Below are 22,810 nucleotides of genomic sequence, written 5' to 3'. Positions count from 1 at the left end.
ATCACCGATTAGATTGTTAGCAAAATATTTTCAACCTGTTTTCAGCGACCATTCCCCACCACTCTGACATCTTACCCACTCTGTTCTTCATTGGCTGTAAAGCGCTTTGATATAACTGGAGGTTGTTAAAGGCACTATATAAATACAAGTTCTCACTATACTTTCTCTCTTTCTCATTTTCTCGCTTTCTCGTATGATTTTTCTTTCTCGCTCATGCATGTTCTCTCCCTTTCTTTCTGCCTGTCTTTCTTCCTCTCTGTTTCTCTCTCTTTTCTCTTCTTGATAAAATTACAATTTTGCTGCACTTAAGACATGAAGCAAATCTACCTGATTGTTGTTAACTACAAGTAGTTTAAATGGTAACCTGGTTAGTAATTATTAACTGATCTGTTTTCCAGACCTTTTTGCCTCTGAAATGGATGGCGCCCGAGAGCATTTTCAACAACCTGTACACCACACTGAGTGACGTCTGGTCCTACGCAGTCCTGCTTTGGGAGATCTTCACCCTGGGTAAGGACCTTCCAGTCATCTCTCTTCCCTCTCTGACTTTCTTCACCACCGAGGGAACCTCAGGGATTGGACAGTTGCTTAAATTGAGAGGAAAATCCAGGATGGACGCGAAGTGGGATCATGGCAAATCACACATCTTGTCATCTCAGCGCTCCCTCTTGCTGTCCATCATTCCTGTTGAACGTACCTAACACAACCCTTCAATGAAAGTACCGATCAGCCATGATCTCATTGAATGGCAAAGCAGGTTCAAAGGGCTGAATGCCTCCTCCTGTTCCCATATTCCCTGCAAGCCCTTGTTGAGTGGCTGCAGACCATATCAGCTCTCCTGAATGAATTGGTTATTGGCTGCGCTGCTGGGGGTAGCATTCTCTTGCCTTGGAATCAGCCAGTCGTGGGTTCAATTCCCACTCCAGAGACTTGAGTGCAAAATCCAGGCTGATACTCCAGGACTGAGGGGCCATCTTCTGATTAAAGGAAAAACTGAGGGCGTGTCTTACCTTTTAGTTGGGCGTAAAAGATTCCCTGGCCACTAATTTGAGGAACAGCAGCGGAGTTCTCCCCAGTGGCCTAGACCAGTATTTATCCCTCAACCAACATCACTAAAAAAAAAACTGATTATCTGCTCATTACTGGATTGCTGTTTGTGGGATCTTGCCGTGCACAGATTGGCTGCAGTGTTCCCTACATTACAACAGTGAGTACACTTCAAAAGTACTTCACTGCCTCTAACCTGCTTCACTATGTCCTGTACTTGTGAAAGACGCTATATAAATGCAAGTATTTTTGAATTAGATCTGACAATGAGACTGAGCACTAAGTCCAATTGTGAATGAGATTAGATTGGTGTTTGATCTCTAACTGCAGCTTCTTTCTTTTCTTCTTTCTGCTATTTTTCTCACTCCCTCTTTCTCTCTTGTTCTCTTTCTTTTTCCTTTTTGTTTTTCTTTCTTCCTTTCCAAGGTGGCACCCCATATCCAGAGCTTCCTGTCAATGACCAATTCTACAATGCCATAAGGCAAGGTTATCGAATGCCGAAGCCTCATTACGCCTCTGATGAAATGTGAGTAAGAGTCAGGAGCTGTTAGGCCAGGCACAGCTGAGGGAAGCAAGATCGAAAATTAGGATCGAGAATGACCGAGGTCCTTGGCGCAGCACAACCCTCAGATTGAAAAGAGTCGGAGAGAAAAGCCCGGGGTAAATCGAGAAGTAGTGGTTAGGTGACACTAAACTCCGGCTTCTAAAAATCTGTAGATTGTAGGAGAGAGGGGAGTCTGAGGGAAGGGAGGAATCCACAGTTTGGAGGAAAGACTGTGGGAGGGGAAAGAGTCTCACAGTTTGGAGGGGGAACTGAGGTGAGGAGTCCCACAGTTTGGAGGGAAGACTGAGGGAGGTGAGGAGTTCCACAGTTTGGAGGGAAGACTGAGGGAGGTGAGGAGTTCCACAGTTTGGAGGGGAGACTGAGGGAGGGGAAGGAGTTCTACATTATGAAGGAAAGGTAAAGAAGAATGTTGCCTGTATGCCTACCTTACAATAAATTGTGTTTGAAACTGTGTTGCAGATATGGAATCATGCAAAAATGTTGGAATGATGAATTTGAGAAGCGTCCTTCATTCTCGAATTTAGTAACGTACATGGGAAATCTGCTCACTGAGGGCTACAAGAAGGTAAATACTATATTGAATGAAATACAGATTTTATGGTTGACATCCTTCCATCAGTAAAAGATGATGGACACGCAGCAAACAATCCGTTTCGGTGAGGTGTCTTCGCTTGGTGCACCTTTGCTGATGGCTGTGAAGGCCAATCCTTGAGAGGCAGGTTCCGCCACATGTGAAGCTGCCAATTGATGCTGTGAGTAGTTGTTTTTGATGTTGGCGCCTGTTGCCAAGCTGCTGTAGCAACAGGTCATCATGGTAGTGCACACCAGTCCACAGGATGTGTCACCATTTCCCTCTTTCACCAGCTAGTGACTCCCAGGTGCGATAGTCGACATTTAGGGCCTTCATGTCAGGCTTGCAAGCATCCTTGAAGCAGAGCTTTGGACGCCCCACTGGTCGTCTGGCTCCAGGTGCCTCACCATACAGAAAGTCCTTGGGTATGCGGCTGTCTTCCATGCTGCAGGCATGTCCGATCCACCGGGAGCTGCCTCTGTTTGATTAGTGCCAACACATTTGGGAGCTCTACCTTTGACAGGACTGCGGCATTTGTGATTTTGTCTTGCCAGGATACACCCATAATGCACCGCAGACAGTGAAGATGGAAATTATTGAGCTTCTTTTCCTGGTCGCTGTAAGTCGCCCATGTATCATAGCCATACAGCAAGGTGCTGCAAACACAGGACTTATAAACCATCAGCTTGGCCCTAACGGTCAGCTTGATATTATCTCATGCATGTTTCGCGAGTTGGCCAAAGGTAACTGCTTTCCCTATGCATGTATTGAGCTCTGCATCAAGGGACAGATTGTCTGTCACCGTGAACCCAAGGTAGCAGAATTTGCTAACTACTTCCAGTGGGTTGTTATTTAGTGTGATCAGCAGCAGAGATACAACACCTTGTCCCATGACCACGGTTTTCTTGAGGCTTATAGTCAAGGAGAACAAGTTACAGGCATGGGAGAGACAGTCCATGAGTCTTTGTAGCTGAGTTTCTGTGTGAGCGACTAGCACAGCATCATCAGTGCAGAGGAGTTCTCTGATCAGGACACGATGTGTTTTTGTCTTTGCTTTCAGCCATGATAGATTGTAGAGCTTGCCATCTGACCTAGTGTGCAAGTAGATTCCTTCCTTATCTGCAGGGAAGGCAAAGGTCAAGAGCATGGAGAAGAAGATGCCAAATAGATTGGGGGCTCGGACACAACCCTGTTTCACTCCAAAACTACAGATTTTATTTCTGGAATATTTACTTGCATACTTTATTGGTAACTACATTATTTGTACCTGGGTGCAGTTACAACACTCAAGAAGCTCAACACCATTCAGGACAAAGCAGCCCACTTGATTGACACCCCATCCTTCACCTTCAACATTCATTCCCTCCACCACCGACGCACAGTGGTAGCAGTGTGTACCATCTACAAGATGCACTGCAGAAATGCACCAAGGCTACTTAAACAGCACCATCCAAACCCGCGACCTCTACCAACTAGAAGGACAAGGACAGCAGACACATGGGAACACCACCACCTGCAAGTTCCCCGCTAAGTCACACACCATCCTGAATTGGAACTATATCGCCGTTCCTTCACTGTCACAGGGTCAAAATCCTGGAACTCCCTCCCTAACAGCACTGTGGGTGTACCTACCCCACACGGACTGCAGCGGTTCAAGAAGGTGGCTCACCACCACCTTCTCAAAGGTAATTCGGAGATGGGCAACAAATTCTGGTGACAGCCAGATCCCCAGATTAAATTTACTAAAAAAAACACATGGTCCAAAACAATGGAGACTTGACTTCAAAACTATGTATACAAGTCAGTTGCTCTTGTCTTCTACCAATGCCTTCGCTGAATACCTATACTAGCATTACCTCACCAACCCACCTACTGTGCCTATACTGGTGTGCGTACGCACATAAACCTGGCAACTCTGACCAACATTGGGCATAAGGGAATGAATGACAAGATGGTGCATTTGACAGTGAAAGGAGGAATGGAATTTACTGGGAGCCACACATGTCTAAAATGTTGATTTATTTTAGTTTTTGTTCTTCTCTCCCCGCCTCTAGAAATACACCCAAGTTCAACAGGACTTCCTGAAGAGTGACCATCCAGCATTGTGTCACACTAGAGCTAAGTTCTACCAAGTCAACGACAATGTGATTTACTCCAACTGCACGGAGGGTCTGCCCAATGGCACCGACAACGGTTACATCATCCCGCTGCCTGATCCAGAGCCCCTCGAGGAGTCCACCGACACCAGCAGTCCGACAGAAAATACCCCAAGTGAGCCCGCAGCAGGGACACGGCCGAGGTACAGAACCGAGTCGGTGCTCAGCAGATTCTAGAAACTTCATGGAGCGACAAATCAATCATACAATCTTACGGCACAGAAGGTGGAGGCCATTCAGCCCATTGTGCCTGTGCTGTCTCCTTCTGTGCTGTATCATTCTCTGAATCAATGAACTCCCTTTTCACCTCCCCACTACTTTTTATATTCTTCGTGATTTGCTTTCGTATTGTTCATCTTTGTTTTATCCTGCACTGCTTTCATAAGTTCCAGTTTAGTTTTAATCTCTAATTATCCACATCACAATAACTTGTATTTATATAGCACCTCTAACATAGTAAGATGTGTCAAAGTGCTTCACAGGAGTGATATCAAAGAAATTTGACACTGAGCCACCTGTGGAGATATGAGGTCAGATGACCAAAAGCTTAGTCAAAGAGGTAAGTTTTAAGGAACGTGTTAAAGGAGGAAAGAGAGGTAGAAAGGCAGAGAGGATTAGGGAGGGAATTCCAGAGTTTAGAGCCCAGGCAGCTTAAGGCATGGCTGCCGATGGTGAGCGATTAAAATCAGGGATGGACAAGAGGCCAGAATTGGAGGAGATACCTCAAAGGATTGTAGGACTGGTGGAGATTGTAGAGATAGGGCGGGACGAGGCCATGGAGGGATTTGGAAACAAGAATCAGAGTTTTAAAATCAAGGTGTTGATTAACCGGGGGCCAGCGGAGGTCAGCGAGCAGAGGAGTGATGGGGGAACGGGACTTGGTCTGAGTAAGGACACAGGCAGCAGAGCTTTGGATGACATCAGGTTTACAGAGGGTAAAATGTGGGAGACCAGCCAGGAGTACATTGGTTTAGTCAAGTCTAGAGATAACAAAGGCATGGATGATGGTTCCAGCAACAGATGAGTGGAGGCAAGGTGGAGTTGGGGGATGTTATGGAGGTGGAAATAGGCGATCTTAGTCATGGTGCAGATATGTGATCGGATGCTCATCATTGGGTCAAGTATGGCACCAAGGTTGCGACCAGTCTGGTTCAGTCTCCAGCAATTGACTTGAAATTTATCCCTTGTATGAATGTATTTATTTTATCCTCTCTCCACGTTGTGTTTGAATCTTCCCTTACTACTGATCTTGTGCTCTGTTTGCTAACTTTTCTGCCCAGCTAAATTTTGACCGGCAGCCTTTATCTCATTGGAATTTTAAAGGTTGCTGCCTCAATTTTAAGATTGAACAGAGGCATCTTATTGAAACTCATGAAGTGTTTGTCCAATACTATTTCAGTCAGTAATCTGTAGCCTCCAAAGTTTGTGTCCTCTGTGTCTCAGTTGGTCGCACTGTCTGCTCCAGAGCCTTGAGCACAAAATCTAGGCTGACGCTCCCAGTGCAGTACTGAGGGAGTGCTGCACTGCCAGAGGTGCTGTCTTTCAAATAAGCTGTTAAACCGAGGCCGTGTCTGCCCTCTAAGGTGGATGTAAAAGATCCCATGGCAGCATTTCAAAGAACAGGACAATATTTATCCCTCTATAAACATCACAAAGAAACAGATTGTCTGGTCATTATCACATTGCTGTTTGTGGGAGCTTGCTGTGTGCAAATTGGCTGCTGCGATTCCTAGATCACAACAGTGTCTACGCTTCAAATGTGCTTCATTGGCTGCAAAGTGCTTTGGGATGTTGTGAGGTTGTGAAAGGCACTATAGAAATGCAATTTGTTTTCATTGAGTTGATTTGCTTATTGCTTCCTCACCTAACCAATGCTTTCTGATTGATCTCACCTTCTTTTGTGGGCTTCACCTGAATTTGTTATTGAAATGAAAACATTATCTCCATTAATGAATGTAAAGGATTATTGAAACGCGTTCTGTCTTTTCAGTTCCCTTGTATGTGGGGAGAATGGAGCGCCGCCTGACTGCAGCGATTCTGCTGAGATGACCGAAGGCCCAAAAGAACTTGAGATGGACACTGAAGTTGACCCCAACCTGCCCGATGTAGAAGACAGCTTCCTGTAATCGTCATGTTCTGGAACTGCGTTCACTGTGGCACCTCGGAACTTCCTCAGAACTTTCAACTTTATATAAAGTACAAACTTTGTGAGAGAATCCCGATTAAACGCGTCGCCTGGTTCGTCCTGAACCTGTCCCACTGGAATCAGGGCGTGTAGAATATTGGGATAATAATGTGAATATCTTCCACAATACGAGGAGTCCCTGCTGTTAACATGCCCATTATCCATTCACCAGGGATTACATTCTAAAATGTGCATCTGTATCTGGGGAAAATGTGACCATTCATCTAGTGTTTCATTTGCTGAATGTGAAATTGTCACTGCAACTGGATTAAGTAGCAATGTTCAATTTAAAATTTGCAACTCCCTGCCCAACACCCTCCTTCTGTTCCCTGGGGTCTCACCATGTTGCAATTGAGACCAATTGCACCATCTCCCACCTCTGACCTCACCCCATCCCTCTATCTCAAAAGTGTGGGATTCCTCATCTTCCTCAGTCTTCCCTCCAAACTGTGGGATTCCTCCCCTCCATCAGTCTTCCCTCCAAACTGTGGGATTCCTCCCCTCCCTCAAACTCCCTTCTTCCTGCAACCTGTGAGCTATTAAAACCCAAGATTGGCACCAACCAAGCTTTGCATCTTGCCTTGGTGTGCTCTCTGTCAGTGTCTGCTTTGGGTCTTCAATAAGATTTCTCAGTCTTAAAAGAGCTCCCGGTGCATCATGATCTTCCTTGGGTTTGTGATCAAAGGAATCTGAACTTGGTGTTGAATTGGAATGCTCGGCCTGTGCTAAGATATGTGTAGCTAACCCTTGGACAGTATTAAAGAGTGGCAGTATGAATAACGTCACTGCACTATAAGGGTTACTATACCTCTTCATTGAACTGAATGAGAAAAAATATTTTAGGACCATTTAATTGTTTTGGTAGCAACTTGTCTTCAGGATTTCTAACTGTTTCTTCACAGTGGGACCTTACTCTGGTTCTGATCTGGAATAAAAGTATTTTTCAGGGTAATATCATTCAGACAGAAGCCAGAATTAATTGTCAAGTTTGTATTATATTGCATCTATTGAGATTATTCTTGTCCATAACATTCACCTTATAAGTAGCAATTTTTGCACAAATGAGGCTATATAAAGAAACTATTTTTCTTTTCTTTTTTAAGCGAATACTGTAAATATGATACCTTTTGAGATGCAGTTTTGTTTATTGTAATAACTTTCAGTGTCGTCACTCCATGATGTCAGTGTGTTAAGATGCTTGTGTCTATGTGTGTGAGACGTAGGGGATATTTAATCTTAAACCCCCACCAAAATGAAACATCAATAATGGAGGTTATGCAGTTAAACTACAAAGAATCATAGCCGTGACCACTAGTAGTGGAAGCAGCATCTAACCCTTAGCTTTCAATAGGTCGAAGGTCATTTCTGTCTTCCTGGACTAACTTCATCAGGGGAGTAGATGAGGTGAGTAGCATGGTTACATCTAAGGGGTCGCTAGATAAGCACATGAGGGATTAAAGCATAGTAAGGTAATGCTGATAAGGTGAGATGAAGAAGGGTGGGTGGAGGCTCGTGGGGAGGAAAGGCCAGTTGGGCCAAATGGCCTGTTTCTATATTGTAAGGAACTCCATTAATTTGAAAAAACTCTATTTGCTACAGGCTGTTGCATAGAATGAGGAACTGGCCAGGAATGGAAAACTTCCATCCAAAGACTGCTGACTTTTCTGGAAGTGTTTCTTGCAAATTGTCTGAAGTTTGGTCTGTGGTTGTTCGTGTTTTGTTTTAGCTTTGGCTGCTTTTTTCATGTAGGTAGTGAAACTAACCACAAAGAGGTACTTCATATATTGTGTGTGTGTGTTTTTCTGCATATCAAGGGAAAGTGATTTAGTGAAAGCAACAATGCCGGAAGAACACAACAGATGAAATGACCTTGTTGAAAACGTGACCCGATATTTTCCTCTCCACAGATACTCACTGATTCACTCTACATTTCCAGCATTTTGTTATCCTCATTGCAATTTTATTCTATTCTTTTAATCTGAACAGAGAAGATTTGGGGCTGGGGGGAGTTGAGATACCAATGGGCAGCATCAAGGACTCTTTGAGTTGAGGTACCTTACAGTTAGACACTGACTAGATCTCCCTCTACTCTACCCCAGAAGTAGGCCTCAGCTCCAACCTGGGAAGACCCACCCCCACTCCAACCCCTTCCCTTGCTGCACTAGTCTAATAGAAGATTAAGGGGGTGATTTAATGGAGGTGTATAAGATGATTAAAGAAGTCAATAGGATAGATAGAGAGAGAAACTATATCCTCTCCTGTGGACAAGTCCAGAACAAGGGGGCATAACCTCAAAATGGCTAGGCCATTCAGGGGTGATACCAGGAAACATCTCTTCACACACACAGTGGTGGAAATCTGGAACTCTCTCCACCAAAAAGCTCTTGAGGCTGAGGATCAATTGAAAATTTCAAAACTGGGATTGATAGATTTTTCTTGGTAAGGGTATTAGAGATTATGGAACCAAGTTGGCTAATAGAGTTAAGACACCAATCAGCCATAATCTAACTGAATGTCAGAATAGACTAGAGAGACTGAATGGCCTCATCCTGTTCCTTTTGTTTCTATATTTTTACATTTTCCGTTGTTCAATTAGCAATAGTCTTTTACTATGGGCACACAGCCATGCGGAACTGGGTTGAGTCACACAAGTCTGTTCCAGTCAGCACAAGGCGCTTTCCATCCCATTAGGCTGGGATGAGTTCCATTTCTACTCAGAGTGAAACATCAATGTGCCAATTTACAGCCCACCCAGTCCCCTATACCTGAGAGTTTAAAACCCTATATTGATGTCCATCCTTGTGCCTTCAAAAGATGCCGTTGTATCTCTCATGATCGTGTGCTTTATTGAAAATGTCACACGACTAATCTAAACTCTTTTCCTAGAGCGCTTGTAGATCCTGGTGTTGAGTGAGTTGTTGAGTTCCAATCTAGGTGTGATCAGGGTTGAATTACAGACTTTGGTTCTATCCATTCTCCAGTGTGTACAAAAGGGATTTACATGTAATTCATAGAACCATAGAAGGAGGCCATTTGGCCCATCGTGTCTATGCTGGCTCTGTGCAAAAGCAACTCAGCTAGTTCCACTCCGCTGCCCTTTCCCCGTAGCACTGCAATTTTTTCTCTTCAGGTGCTTATCCAATTTTCGTTTGAAAGCCGTGATTGAATCTGCCTCCACCACAACCTCAGGCAGCACATTCCAGATCCTAATCACTCGCTACCTCAAAAGGATTTTCCTCATGCCGCCGTTGGTTCTTTTGCCTTAAGTAGGTCTCCTCTGGTCTTGACCCTTCCAGCATTGGGAACAGAATTCTTTGTAGTGGGTTATGTGGTACTTGCCTTAATTTAATTTCAAGCACTGGAATTGGTTGGTGGTGTAACCTGGGTTGTGTCAGTGTTAAGGCAACATCTCTGTCTCTGATTGGTTTTATTCCTGGAGATTTCATCATAAAGACCTCCCACCTCAAACAGCTCTCCCCCCCACATGCCATTGGTCAATTTCACAGGTGTCACTCCCTTCCTATGGGCAATTGGAAAGGAAGCAGACTCTTTGTTACCAAATTGGATTAATCTTGGCAGTTCATGAACTTATCTTGTTTCCCACATCTCCAATATTTTTAATCAGTTGAAAGTAAATGGGAAAAAAGATTTGCGTAATGCCTCCTATGATGTTTATCCTGGGTTTTTAGGAAGATTATCTGCAATTCCTGGAGTCTCCAGGGTTGGTAACCCCTAACCTAGTGACAGTTTAAAATCAAGCCAGGGGAACTTTCCTGTTATGTAGGGTACAAGTGACATGTAGGAAATGAATGAATCATTGCCTTTGGTGTTTGGGAAGTGTCTTCTACATATATGTAGGTATCCATCATGGGTATGACTACCATGATGCTTGTCCTGCAAGAGCAGCAATATCATGGGAACAACCTCACCTATAAATCCTCCTCCAAGTCATGTACCATCCTGATTTGGACGTAGAACACTATTTGTTCATATCGCTAGGTCATTTCCATAAATTCACTCCTTGACACCAGTGTAAAAGCACCGACACCACAAAAGCTTCAGAAAGAAAGTCCTTCGCAAGTGCACTAGAGGATGGACAATAAATGCTGCCCTTGCCAGCGAAGTGAGAACAAGTTTATAAATTTTAGTTTGGATCTGGATCCTAGTCACAAGCCATTTTTTTTCATCCATATTTTCCCTGTGGATATATTAAGAAAAGTCACAAATTGTTCAAATTTTAGGGGTTAATCTGGGTCGTTGGTTCATGCTTTGGGGCCAGGAGGAGAAGACCTGTAGTCAAGGGGGGGCCTTTCTCAAGCTACTCTTGCATGCCTCCTAGTGGGAGCCCGATTTGAATTTAACTCCAGTCTCTGCTTTGCCCAGCCAGCAGTTGACCAGCCTGTCAATCTGGCCAGTTACCAGGTGGAGAAAAGAAAGTTATAAAAAATAAAGTTATAAAGAGGTCCTGCCTCTTTATAAATTCGGCAGAGCCTTCACCTGTCCAGCCTCACCAGGATTCCTTCATTCTCCCCGGCACCCTCCCTGCCTCCCCATAAACATGGGAGCCATTCTCTGTCCTGTCATTCCATGCTGCAGCATGTCCGATTGTTTGAGTGTGACCCTGCAAACAAGCGCATTGGTTGCAACAGAGGAACTGGGTAAAATTTCTGTGCCAACGCTGGGCTAAAACTGTATTCTGACCTCCTCTGCCTCCTCCTAGTCATCTGAAAATTCAGACTCCCTCTAGTGCCCATTCAGAATGAAGAGTTCTTCCCATCAACCTTGAAACTACAAAATGAAACTGCCTTTATCTGTGAGTGACATAAGGTGATTGTGTACGGAAGGGGAGGTTTTGTATTGTTCACACAGATACTCTATATCAATAACGGTACAGATCAATATTTTTAAACCAGTTGTATCATAGACAGTATTGATTCAGAATGTGCATACGTTGTGTTGAGTGTGAGAAGTATTTAGATAAGTGTGCTGTTGGTCAGTAATGTACTTTTCATTTATCTTGTTCAATATTAAATAAATGTTATTTTCTAACATTTTTCCTCTTGTTCTCTCTTTCTCTTAAATAATTGATCTTTAAGTATTGGTTCAACAATAAACATTAGTGCACCTTAGCTCATACATGGCACAGGCATCAGCAAAAAGTGTCACAGTAACAACTTGCATTCATCTAGTGCCTTTAATGTGTAAAAATGTCCTAAGTTGGTTCACAAGAGCGTAATCAGATATAAATTGACACCAGGCCAAAAGAAGAGATATTCGTGATAGGAGGTGACTTAAACAGGTAGGTTTTATAGAGAAGGAAAGGTTTGGAGAGGGAATGTCAAGAGCTTAGGCCTAGGCAGCTGAAGGACAGCTGTTAATAGAGCAGCGATGAAAATGTGGAATATGCAAAAGGGGGAAAATTGAGGGAAGGTACAATTCTGGGGAGGGGTTTAGGGCTGGAAGAGATTACAGAGACTGGTAGGGCTGGGGTCATGGAGGGATTTGAACACAAGGATGAGAAGTTTACATTTTGAGATGTTGCCAGCCTGGTGCCAGTGAGCACATGGGTAACAGATGAGCAGGAGTTGGTGCAAGTTTGGATACAGGTGGCAGAGTTTTAGATGAGCTGAAGTTTACAGAGGGTGGAAGGTGAGAGGCCAGTCAGGAGAGCATTGGCATAGTTGAGTCTCAAGGTGACAAAGGCCAAGTTTTAACAGTAAATATCAGCAGGCACAATTATATTGCAGTGTAAACCTCTGAGACTGCATGATTAATGTCAGATGAGGAAGAAATGCAAAGGTCTGCAAATAAGATTAAGTGTGTGGTGTCGAAAAGAATGATTCAAAAAAAAAGAAATACATAAAGTTCTGACTCCGGTATAACTGTATCTTTCACAACCATTTTTCCCACAGTAGGAATTTGGATAATATAGTTACTTCTAATGCTGGGTATTTAAAAGTAATGAAGTTAAAATTGGTCTTTGGCAAAGTGTGCAATAGCAAGTCTGTGGCCTATTTTAACCCTGGACTGATTTACTGGAAATTAGTGGAAAATAATATCGGGTGGGTTATGAAATGAACTACTGATTTACTGTCATCCATTTTGATCTACTGCCCAAGAGCAATTTGACCCTCAATGTGACTTCTCATGTTAAAAAGCACTGAGATATAGAGTGATTTAATATGTTAATATTAGTTGATTAGCTTGTCTGGGTAACTGCAAAAACACCTCTCACCCACTGTGTCATAGAACCCTCAATTCATTAAAAAGTGACGTGATAGCATAGTGCTTATGTTCCGGGACTTTTAATGTAGAGATGTTGACTAAGAATCCTTAGGTGTGGGTTAAAATCCCATCATAACAGATAGGGGAATATTGGTTCAAAAAAAAACCTAGTAATGGAAACCATGAAGCTATTGGATTGTCATTAAAAACCCATCTGGTTCACTAATGTTCTTCAGGGAAGGAAAACTGCCATCCTTATCTAGTCTGGCCTATATGTGATTCCAGTGCCACATCAATATGATTGACTCTTAACTTCCCTCTGAAATGACTTGGCAAGCCACTCAGTTGCATTCAAGAGCAATTAAGGATGTGCAATAAATGCTGGCTTACCAGTGATGCCCACATCCTGTGAACACTTAATTTTAAAAAAGCACACTAACTAAATAGGTTGTCTGGCTTGTGGATATGGGTTGTCTGGCAGGAGTAGAAATAATTTTCATTTATATAGCGCCATTCATACCATCAGGGAAACCCTAAGAGCTTCACAGCCAATGAATTACTTTTGAAGTAAAAGCAAAATACTGCGGATGCTGGAAATCTGAAATAAAAACAAGAAATGCTGGAACCACTCAGCAGGTCTGGCAGCATCTGTGAAAAGAGAAGCAGAGCTAACGTTTCGGGTCAGTGACCCTTCATCGGAAGTGCTGTCTCTGTTATATTATCCAACTGGCTCAGTTCTAGGTTTTGTTTGTGAAGCATCTTGGGACGTTTTTCTACATTGCCAACACTATATAAATGTAAACGGTTGTGATGGGGGTAAATGACAGCCAATTTGGGCAGAGCAAGATTCCACAGACAGTAATGAGATTAAAGACCAATTGTTGTCATGATGTTGGCTGAGGAATGAATAATGGCCAGGGCATCGCAGACAACTCCCCTGCTGCTCTTTGAATAGTTTCATGGGGTCTTTTACTTCGAAATACGACATGGAGTCAGAGGCAAGAGCACTACCGCTGAGCCAAAGCTGACACCTGTAAAAGATAGGAGACTGCAGGGAGAGGTAGTCCTGCCCAAGATTGTAAGGCAACAGGTAGAAGGATTATTCTGTTTAAGAGGGGTCATCAAACTGGGATATTATTGACATATTAATTTATCGCCTAGGCATGGTTTTAGGAGGTGCAAACTTGCCTAGCATTTGCACACCCCTCTCGACCTCTGTGTCCAGAGGAAAGGCGAAAGTCTATACGTCTGGGGCCTATTCTGTTGCAGGAAGGTGCTAACTTGAGGGAAACACCAACCGCCTAATGGGACTCAGCTCGAGATTTTGTCGGGTTTACTGCCTTAGTCATTAGCTCTTGATGTTTTGTTAAAGATGAGTTTTACCCATTGAGCTGAGGAAATCTATACAACACTAACCTGAAGATGGAAATGCGCATTTATTTTACAAATCCACTCTCAACTAGTTATTTTCGGGTGGGTTTTGTCAATGTCAGATTGCTCCATTATTTACGGACTGAGTGACCGGACGTTAGTGGGCGGGCCGTATCTGCAGTGACGTCACCGTGAATACGGTCTGCAGAGAGCCCTGAGGCGGAAGTGACGTTGTATCAGGCGCCGTTGCCTGTGGTGATGCGTGATGACGCAGTGCGCTGAGGGGGTGGGGGTGGGGGCGGGATCCGAAGGCCGGTTGGTGGAGAGGCCCGATCGCTGCCAACATGTGGCGGCTGAAGGCCTTATTCGGCAGAGGTGAGGTGATCGGGGTGTGCAGAGAAGGTCACCTAACCAAGGTCACCTCCAAAAGCTAGGGAAGGTTTGGGGTTGGAATGTGTTTTGGATGTGCTCGGTTTTGGGGGGTTTGGTTTTTTGGGGTGGAGTTTGAGGGTTTGGTTTTTTAGGGGTGGAGTTTGAGGGTTTGGTTTTTTTAGGGGTGGGGTTTGAGGGTTTGGTTTTTTAGGGGTGGAGTTTGAGGGTTTGGTTTTTTAGGGGTGGAGTTTGAGGGTTTGGTTTTTATGGGGTGGGGTTTGAGGGTTTGGTTTTTTTAGGGGTGGGGTTTGAGGGTTTGGTTTTTTAGGGGTGGAGTTTGAGGGTTTGGTTTTTTTAGGGGTGGGGTTTGAGGGTTTGGTTTTTTAGGGGTGGGGTTTGAGGGTTTGGTTTTTATGGGGTGGGGTTTGAGGGTTTGGTTTTTATGGGGTGGAGTTTGAGGGTTTGGTTTTTTAGGGGTGGGGTTTGAGGGTTTGGTTTTTTTAGGGGTGGGGTTTGAGGGTTTGGTTTTTATGGGGTGGGGTTTGAGGGTTTGGTTTTTATGGGGTGGAGTTTGAGGGTTTGGTTTTTTAGGGGTGGAGTTTGAGGGTTTGGTTTTTTGGGGTGGGGTTTGAGGGTTTGGTTTTTTTAGGGGTGGGGTTTGAGGGTTTGGTTTTTTTAGGGGTGGGGTTTGAGGGTTTGGTTTTTTAGGGGTGGAGTTTGAGGGTTTGGTTTTTTAGGGGTGGAGTTTGAGGGTTTGGTTTTTTAGGGGTGGGTTTGAGGGTTTGGTTTTTTAGGGGTGGAGTTTGAGGGTTTGGTTTTTTAGGGGTGGAGTTTGAGGGTTTGGTTTTTTTAGGGGTGGGGTTTGAGGGTTTGGTTTTTTAGGGGTGGAGTTTGAGGGTTTGGTTTTTTTAGGGGTGGGGTTTGAGGGTTTGGTTTTTTTAGGGGTGGGGTTTGAGGGTTTGGTTTTTATGGGGTGGAGTTTGAGGGTTTGGTTTTTTGGGGTGGGGTTTGAGGGTTTGGTTTTTTTAGGGGTGGGGTTTGAGGGTTTGGTTTTTTTAGGGGTGGGGTTTGAGGGTTTGGTTTTTATGGGGTGGAGTTTGAGGGTTTGGTTTTTTAGGGGTGGAGTTTGAGGGTTTGGTTTTTTAGGGGTGGAGTTTGAGGGTTTGGTTTTTTAGGGGTGGAGTTTGAGGGTTTGGTTTTTTAGGGGTGGGTTTGAGGGTTTGGTTTTTTAGGGGTGGAGTTTGAGGGTTTGGTTTTTTAGGGGTGGAGTTTGAGGGTTTGGTTTTTTTAGGGGTGGGGTTTGAGGGTTTGGTTTTTTTAGGGGTGGGGTTTGAGGGTTTGGTTTTTATGGGGTGGAGTTTGAGGGTTTGGTTTTTTAGGGGTGGAGTTTGAGGGTTTGGTTTTTTAGGGGTGGAGTTTGAGGGTTTGGTTTTTTAGGGGTGGAGTTTGAGGGTTTGGTTTTTTAGGGGTGGGGTTTGAGGGTTTGGTTTTTATGGGGTGGAGTTTGAGGGTTTGGTTTTTTAGGGGTGGAGTTTGAGGGTTTGGTTTTTTAGGGGTGGAGTTTGAGGGTTTGGTTTTTTAGGGGTGGAGTTTGAGGGTTTGGTTTTTTAGGGGTGGGTTTGAGGGTTTGGTTTTTTAGGGGTGGAGTTTGAGGGTTTGGTTTTTTAGGGGTGGAGTTTGAGGGTTTGGTTTTTTTAGGGGTGGGGTTTGAGGGTTTGGTTTTTTTAGGGGTGGGGTTTGAGGGTTTGGTTTTTATGGGGTGGAGTTTGAGGGTTTGGTTTTTTGGGGTGGGGTTTGAGGGTTTGGTTTTTTTAGGGGTGGGGTTTGAGGGTTTGGTTTTTTTAGGGGTGGGGTTTGAGGGTTTGGTTTTTATGGGGTGGAGTTTGAGGGTTTGGTTTTTTAGGGGTGGAGTTTGAGGGTTTGGTTTTTTAGGGGTGGGGTTTGAGGGTTTGGTTTTTTAGGGGTGGAGTTTGAGGGTTTGGTGTTTTGGGGTTGAGTTTGAGGGTTTGGTTTTTTAGGGGTGGAGTTTGAGGGTTTGGTTTTTTAGGGGTGGAGTTTGAGGGTTTGGTTTTTTAGGGGTGGAGTTTGAGGGTTTGGTGTTTTGGGGTTGAGTTTGAGGGTTTGGTTTTTTAGGGGTGGAGTTTGAGGGTTTGGTTTTTTAGGGGTGGAGTTTGAGGGTTTGGTTTTTTAGGGGTGGAGTTTGAGGGTTTGGTTTTTTTAGGGGTGGGGTTTGAGGGTTTGGTTTTTTAGGGGTGGAGTTTGAGGGTTTGGTTTTTTTAGGGGTGGGGTTTGAGGGTTTGGTTTTTATGGGGTGGAGTTTGAGGGTTTTGTTTTTTAGGGGTGGAGTTTGAGGGTTTGGTTTTTTAGGGGTGGGGTTTGAGGGTTTGGTTTTTTAGGGGTGGAGTTTGAGGGTTTGGTGTTTTGGGGTTGAGTTTGAGGGTTTGGTTTTTTAGGGGTGGCGTTTGAGGGTTTGGTTTTTTAGGGGTGGCGTTTGAGGGTTTGGTTTTTTAGGGGTGGGGTTTGAGGGTTTGGTTTTTTAGGGGTGGAGTTTGAGGGTTTGGTTTTTTAGGGGTGGAGTTTGAGGGTTTGGTGTTTTGGGTTTGAGTTTGAGGGTTTGGTTTTTTAGGGGTGGAGTTTGAGGGTTTGGTGTTTTGGGGTTGAGTTTGAGGGTTTGGTGTTTTGGGGTTGAGTTTGAGGGTTTGGTTTTTTAGGGGTGGAGTTTGAGGGTTTGGTTTTTTAGGGGTGGAGTTTGAGGGTTTGGTTTTTTAGGGGTGGAGTTTGAGGGTTTGGTGTTTTGGGTTTGAGTTTGAGGGTTTGGTTTTTTTAGGGGTGGGGTTTGAGGGTTTGGTTTTTTAGGGGTGGAGTTTGAGGGTTTGGTTTTTTAGGGGTGGAGTTTGAGGGTTTGGTTTTTTGGGGTTGAGTTTGAGGGTTTGGTTTTTTTAGGGGTGGGGTTTGAGGGTTTGGTTTTTTAGGGGTGGGGTTTGAGGGTTTGGTTGTTTAGGGGTGGAGTTTGAGGGTTTGGTTTTTTAGGGGTGGAGTTTGAGGGTTCGGTTTTTTACGGGTGGAGTTTGAGGGTTTGGTTTTTTAGGGGTGGCGTTTGAGGGTTTGGTTTTTTGGGGTGGAGTTTGAGGGTTTGGTGTTTTTAGGGGTGGAGTTTGAGGGTTTGGTTTTTTAGGGGTGGAGTTTGAGGGTTTGGTTTTTTAGGGGTGGCGTTTGAGGGTTTGGTTTTTTGGGGTGGGGTTTGAGGGTTTGGTGTTTTTAGTTTAGTTTAGAGATACAGCACTGAAACAGGCCCTTCGGCCCACCGAGTCTGTGCCGACCATCAACCACCCATTTATTCCTAATTCCATATTCCTACCACATCCCCACCTGTCCCGATATTTCCCTACCACCTACCTACACTAGGGGCAATTGCTAATGGCCAATTTACCTATCAACCTGCAAGTCTTTGGCATGTGGGAGGAAACCGGAGCACCCGGAGGAAACCCACGCAGACACAGGGAGAACTTGCAAACTCCACACAGGCAGTACCCAGGATTGAACCCGGGTCGCTGGAGCTGTGAGGCTGCGGTGATAACCACTGCGCCACTGTGCCGCCCGGGGTGGAGTTTGAGGGTTTGGTGTTTTAGGGGTGGAGTTTGAGGGTTTGGTGTTTTAGGGGTGGAGTTTGAGGGTTTGGTTTTTTTGGGGTGGAGTTTGAGGGTTTGGTTTTTTCGGGGTGGAGTTTGAGGGTTTGGTGTTTTAGGGGTGAAGTTTGAGGGTTTGGTGTTTTGGGTTTGAGTTTGAGGGTTTGGTTTTTTAGGGGTGGAGTTTGAGGGTTTGGTGTTTTGGGGTTGAGTTTGAGGGTTTGGTGTTTTGGGGTTGAGTTTGAGGGTTTGGTTTTTTAGGGGTGGAGTTTGAGGGTTTGGTTTTTTAGGGGTGGAGTTTGAGGGTTTGGTTTTTTAGGGGTGGAGTTTGAGGGTTTGGTGTTTTGGGTTTGAGTTTGAGGGTTTGGTTTTTTTAGGGGTGGGGTTTGAGGGTTTGATTTTTTAGGGGTGGAGTTTGAGGGTTTGGTTTTTTAGGGGTGGAGTTTGAGGGTTTGGTTTTTTGGGGTTGAGTTTGAGGGTTTGGTTTTTTTAGGGGTGGGGTTTGAGGGTTTGGTTTTTTAGGGGTGGACTTTGAGGGTTTGGTTTTTTAGGGGTGGGGTTTGAGGGTTTGGTTTTTTAGGGGTGGGGTTTGAGGGTTTGGTTGTTTAGGGGTGGAGTTTGAGGGTTTGGTTTTTTAGGGGTGGAGTTTGAGGGTTCGGTTTTTTACGGGTGGAGTTTGAGGGTTTGGTTTTTTAGGGGTGGCGTTTGAGGGTTTGGTTTTTTGGGGTGGAGTTTGAGGGTTTGGTGTTTTTAGGGGTGGAGTTTGAGGGTTTGGTTTTTTAGGGGTGGAGTTTGAGGGTTTGGTTTTTTAGGGGTGGCGTTTGAGGGTTTGGTTTTTTGGGGTGGAGTTTGAGGGTTTGGTGTTTTTAGTTTAGTTTAGAGATACAGCACTGAAACAGGCCCTTCGGCCCACCGAGTCTGTGCCGACCATCAACCACCCATTTATTCCTAATTCCATATTCCTACCACATCCCCACCTGTCCCGATATTTCCCTACCACCTACCTACACTAGGGGCAATTGCTAATGGCCAATTTACCTATCAACCTGCAAGTCTTTGGCATGTGGGAGGAAACCGGAGCACCCGGAGGAAACCCACGCAGACACAGGGAGAACTTGCAAACTCCACACAGGCAGTACCCAGGATTGAACCCGGGTCGCTGGAGCTGTGAGGCTGCGGTGATAACCACTGCGCCACTGTGCCGCCCGGGGTGGAGTTTGAGGGTTTGGTGTTTTAGGGGTGGAGTTTGAGGGTTTGGTGTTTTAGGGGTGGAGTTTGAGGGTTTGGTTTTTTTGGGGTGGAGTTTGAGGGTTTGGTTTTTTCGGGGTGGAGTTTGAGGGTTTGGTGTTTTAGGGGTGGAGTTTGAGGGTTTGGTTTTTTTTGGGGGGGTGGAGTTTTGCGGGGTTGGTTTTTTGGGGGGTGGAGTTTGAGGGTTTTTTGGGGTTGCATTTTAGGGTTTCTGGTGGTGGGGTGAGGTTTTGGAGATGTGGTTTGTTTTGGCGGTGTACTGGTTTGGGGGATTGTGTTTTGTGTTTGGGCTTCCAGTTTGGGGTTGGGATAGAGAATGGGTGGTGGTGGGGGGGTTGTCGGTCTTTAGCAGTTCCAGGAGTAATTGTGACCCGAGAACATCCCAAAGCGCTTTACAGCTTTAAAATCATTTTAAAACGGTGGCTGTTGTAATACTGGAAACACAAGAGCCAATTAACACTCAGCAAGGTTCCACAAACAGTAATAATGGTAAAAATCATCACCAAATGCTTTGTTTAAGTGATGCTTGACAATATTGATGTTGGATAAATATTGACCAGGTCACCAAGATGAGTTCCCATGCTGTTCTTTGAAAAAGTGCCGTGGGACCTTTTATGCCCACCTGAGAGGGCAGACGGGCCTTCGTTTTAATATCTCATCCGAAAAGCAGCACCTCTGACAGTGCAGCACTCCCTCGGTACTGCACTGGGAGTGTCCACCATTCAGCCCTTTGAACCTGGTCCGCCATTCATTTAGATTATGTCTGATGTGCCTCAGTTTCATTTGTCTGCCTTTGCTCCATATCCCTTGTCACCCAACAGAGATCAATTGATTTCGGATTTAAAGATTTTTATTGATGCATAGCTTTCTGGGGGAGAGAGTTCCAGGTTTCCACTACCCATATCTGATCTATCTCTAATTTTAAGATGGATTCACCTACCAGAGGAAATCGTTTCATTATGTGCTGAAGCCTCTGGAGTGAGGCTCAAACCCACCCCATAGAAAATGCTTTTTGTTTACAGCACAGAAGGAGGCCATTCGGCACATTGTGTCTGTACCAGCCGAAAAAGAACTATCCAGCCTAATCCCACTTTCCAGCTCCTGGTCCGTAGCCCTGAAAGTTATGGCACCTCAAGTGCACCTGAGTATTTTTTAAATGCATTGAGGTTTTCTGTCTCTACAATCTTTTCGGTGTGTTCCAGACCCCCACCACCCTCTGGTTGGGAAAAAAATTCTCCTCAATTCCCATCTAATCTTTTTGCCAATTACTTTAAATCAATGCCCCCTGGCTGTTGATCTCTCTGCGAAGGGAAATGGGTCTTCCTGACTCTAAGGTGAGAGTACGATCCACTGAGCCAAGAAATAAAAGTGTCCATTTGCTTTTTTTGCAACTTTAATGTTGCCCCATTTAATAGGAACAGGAGTAGGCCATTCAGCCCATCAAGCAGGCCCTGCCATTCAATATGATCATAGCTAAACTTCCACTTCAGTGCCACACTATCCTCATATCCCCTTATGTCACTTGTATTTAGAAATCTGTCAATCTCTGCTTTAAACATACTCAATGGCTCAACTTCCACAGTCCTCTGGGGTAGAGAATTCCAAAGATTCACAACCCTCTGAGTAAAGAAATTTCTCCTCATCTCGGTCCTATGTGGCTTCCCCCTTATTTTGAAATTGTATCCCCTGGTTCTAGACTCCTCAACCATGAGATACATCTTCGCTGCAACTACCCTGTCTATCCCTTTAAGTATTTTATAGGTTTCGATTAGATCACCTCTCAATCTTCGAAACTCAAGAGAATACAGGCCCAGTTTCTCCAATCTGTCTTCATAGGACAGTCCCACCATCTCGGGAACAAGTCTGGTGAACCTTTGTTGCACTCCTTCTATGGTAATAACATCCTTCCTAAGGTAAAGGGACCAAAACTGCACACAGTACTCCAGGTGATGCCTAACCAAGATTCTATACAATTGAAGCAAGACTTCACTACTCCTGTACTCCAATCCTCTTGCGATAAAGGCTAACGTACCATTAGCCTTCCTAATTGCTTGCTGCACCTACATGTTAGCTTTCAGTGACTTATTGACAAGGCCACCCAGGTTCCTTTGTACATCTACACTTTCTAATCTCTTACCATTTAAGAAATACTCTGCACATCAGTTCCTCCTACCAAAGTGGATAACTTCACATTTTTCCATATTATATTCCATCTGCCACATTCTTGCCCACTCACTAAGTCTGTCCAAATCCCCTTGAAGCCACTTTGCTGCATCTTCACAATACACATTCCCATCTAGTTTTGTATCATCTGCAAACTTGAAAATACTACATTTGGTCCCCACATCCATTGATATATATTGTGAACAGCTGGGGCTCAAGCACTGATCCCTGCGTACCCTACTAGTCACAGCCTGCCAATGCGAGAATGACCCATTTATTCCTACTTTCTGTTTTCTGCCTGTTAACCAATCCTTAATCCATGTCAGTATATTACCTCCTATCCCATGTGCTTTAATTTTGCTAACCAACCTCCTGCGGGAGACTTTATCAAAAGCCTTCTGAAAGTCCAAGTATACTATGTCCACCGACTCCCCTTTATCAATTCTGTTAGTAACATCCCCAAAAACTCCCAACAGGTTTGTCAAACATGATTTCCCATTCATAAATCCATGTTGACTATGCCCAATCAGATTATTATTATCCAAGTGTCCATTTATCGTTTAGAATAGATTGTAGCATTTTCCCAACGACTGATGTAAGGCTGAAAGGTCTGTAATTCCCTGTTTTCTCCCTCCCTCCCTTCCTGCCTGTTGTGTCCCTCCTGTCCCTCTACTCCATTCAAAATCTTACCAATTAAGTTGTATTGCCTTTCTCATAGTGCAGAACTAGAACATCAGAGGCAAAATTTCCTTGGTGTCCAAAAGTTTATCGATCTCAACCTTGAATATATGCAATAACTGAGCATCCACAGCTCTCTGGGGTAGAGTATTCCAAAGACTCTCAACCCTCTGAATGAATAAATTTCTCATCTCCGTCCTAAATGGCCAACCCTTATCCTGAGATTGTGCTCCCTAGTTCTAGGCTGCCCAACTAGGGGAAACAACCTCTCAGCGTCTTTTTTTAATTTATTTTTGGGATGTGAGCATCATTGGCGAGGCCAGAATTTATTGCCCACTCCTAATTGCCCTTGTGACGGTGTGGTGAGCCGCCTTCTTGAACCGCTGCAGTCCATATGGGGTATTTACACCCCCAGTGCTGTTTGGAGGGAGTTTCAGGATTTTGACCCAGAGACAGTGAAGGAGCAGCGATATAGTTCCAAGTCAGGGTGGTGAGTTACTGGGAAGGGAATTTCACACGCCCTTCTACCCCCGATAACCCTTGATTCCCTTGCCTAACAAGAATCTATTTACCTCTGCCTTAAAAAATTTAATGACCCCGCCT

General features: G+C 44.5%; 2 protein-coding genes across 4 annotated transcripts in view; both read left to right on the top strand.

The window, feature by feature from the left end:
• LOC137376051 (platelet-derived growth factor receptor beta-like) overlaps window positions 1-11,540 on the top strand; it is a 107,515-nt gene extending 95,975 nt beyond the window's left edge. For both annotated transcript variants that reach the window (XM_068044035.1, XM_068044034.1), the window contains exons 19-23: window positions 399-510; window positions 1,474-1,573; window positions 2,072-2,177; window positions 4,238-4,482; window positions 6,330-11,540. In XM_068044035.1, the coding sequence (XP_067900136.1) occupies window positions 399-510; window positions 1,474-1,573; window positions 2,072-2,177; window positions 4,238-4,482; window positions 6,330-6,465 (699 nt within the window). In that variant the 3' untranslated portion in view covers window positions 6,466-11,540. The remainder of the gene's footprint in view (window positions 1-398; window positions 511-1,473; window positions 1,574-2,071; window positions 2,178-4,237; window positions 4,483-6,329) is intronic.
• Window positions 11,541-14,414: 2,874 nt separating this feature from the next.
• dele1 (DAP3 binding cell death enhancer 1) overlaps window positions 14,415-22,810 on the top strand; it is a 46,862-nt gene continuing 38,466 nt past the window's right edge. For both annotated transcript variants that reach the window (XM_068044033.1, XM_068044031.1), the window contains exon 1: window positions 14,415-14,495. In XM_068044033.1, the coding sequence (XP_067900134.1) occupies window positions 14,465-14,495 (31 nt within the window). In that variant the 5' untranslated portion in view covers window positions 14,415-14,464. The remainder of the gene's footprint in view (window positions 14,496-22,810) is intronic.

This window comes from Heterodontus francisci, chromosome 12 (assembly GCF_036365525.1).
Source record: "Heterodontus francisci isolate sHetFra1 chromosome 12, sHetFra1.hap1, whole genome shotgun sequence".
Classification (NCBI taxonomy): Eukaryota; Metazoa; Chordata; class Chondrichthyes; order Heterodontiformes; family Heterodontidae; genus Heterodontus; species Heterodontus francisci.
Note: the sequence above shows the minus strand (reverse complement) of the source record. Positions and strands in the feature narration are given on the sequence as shown.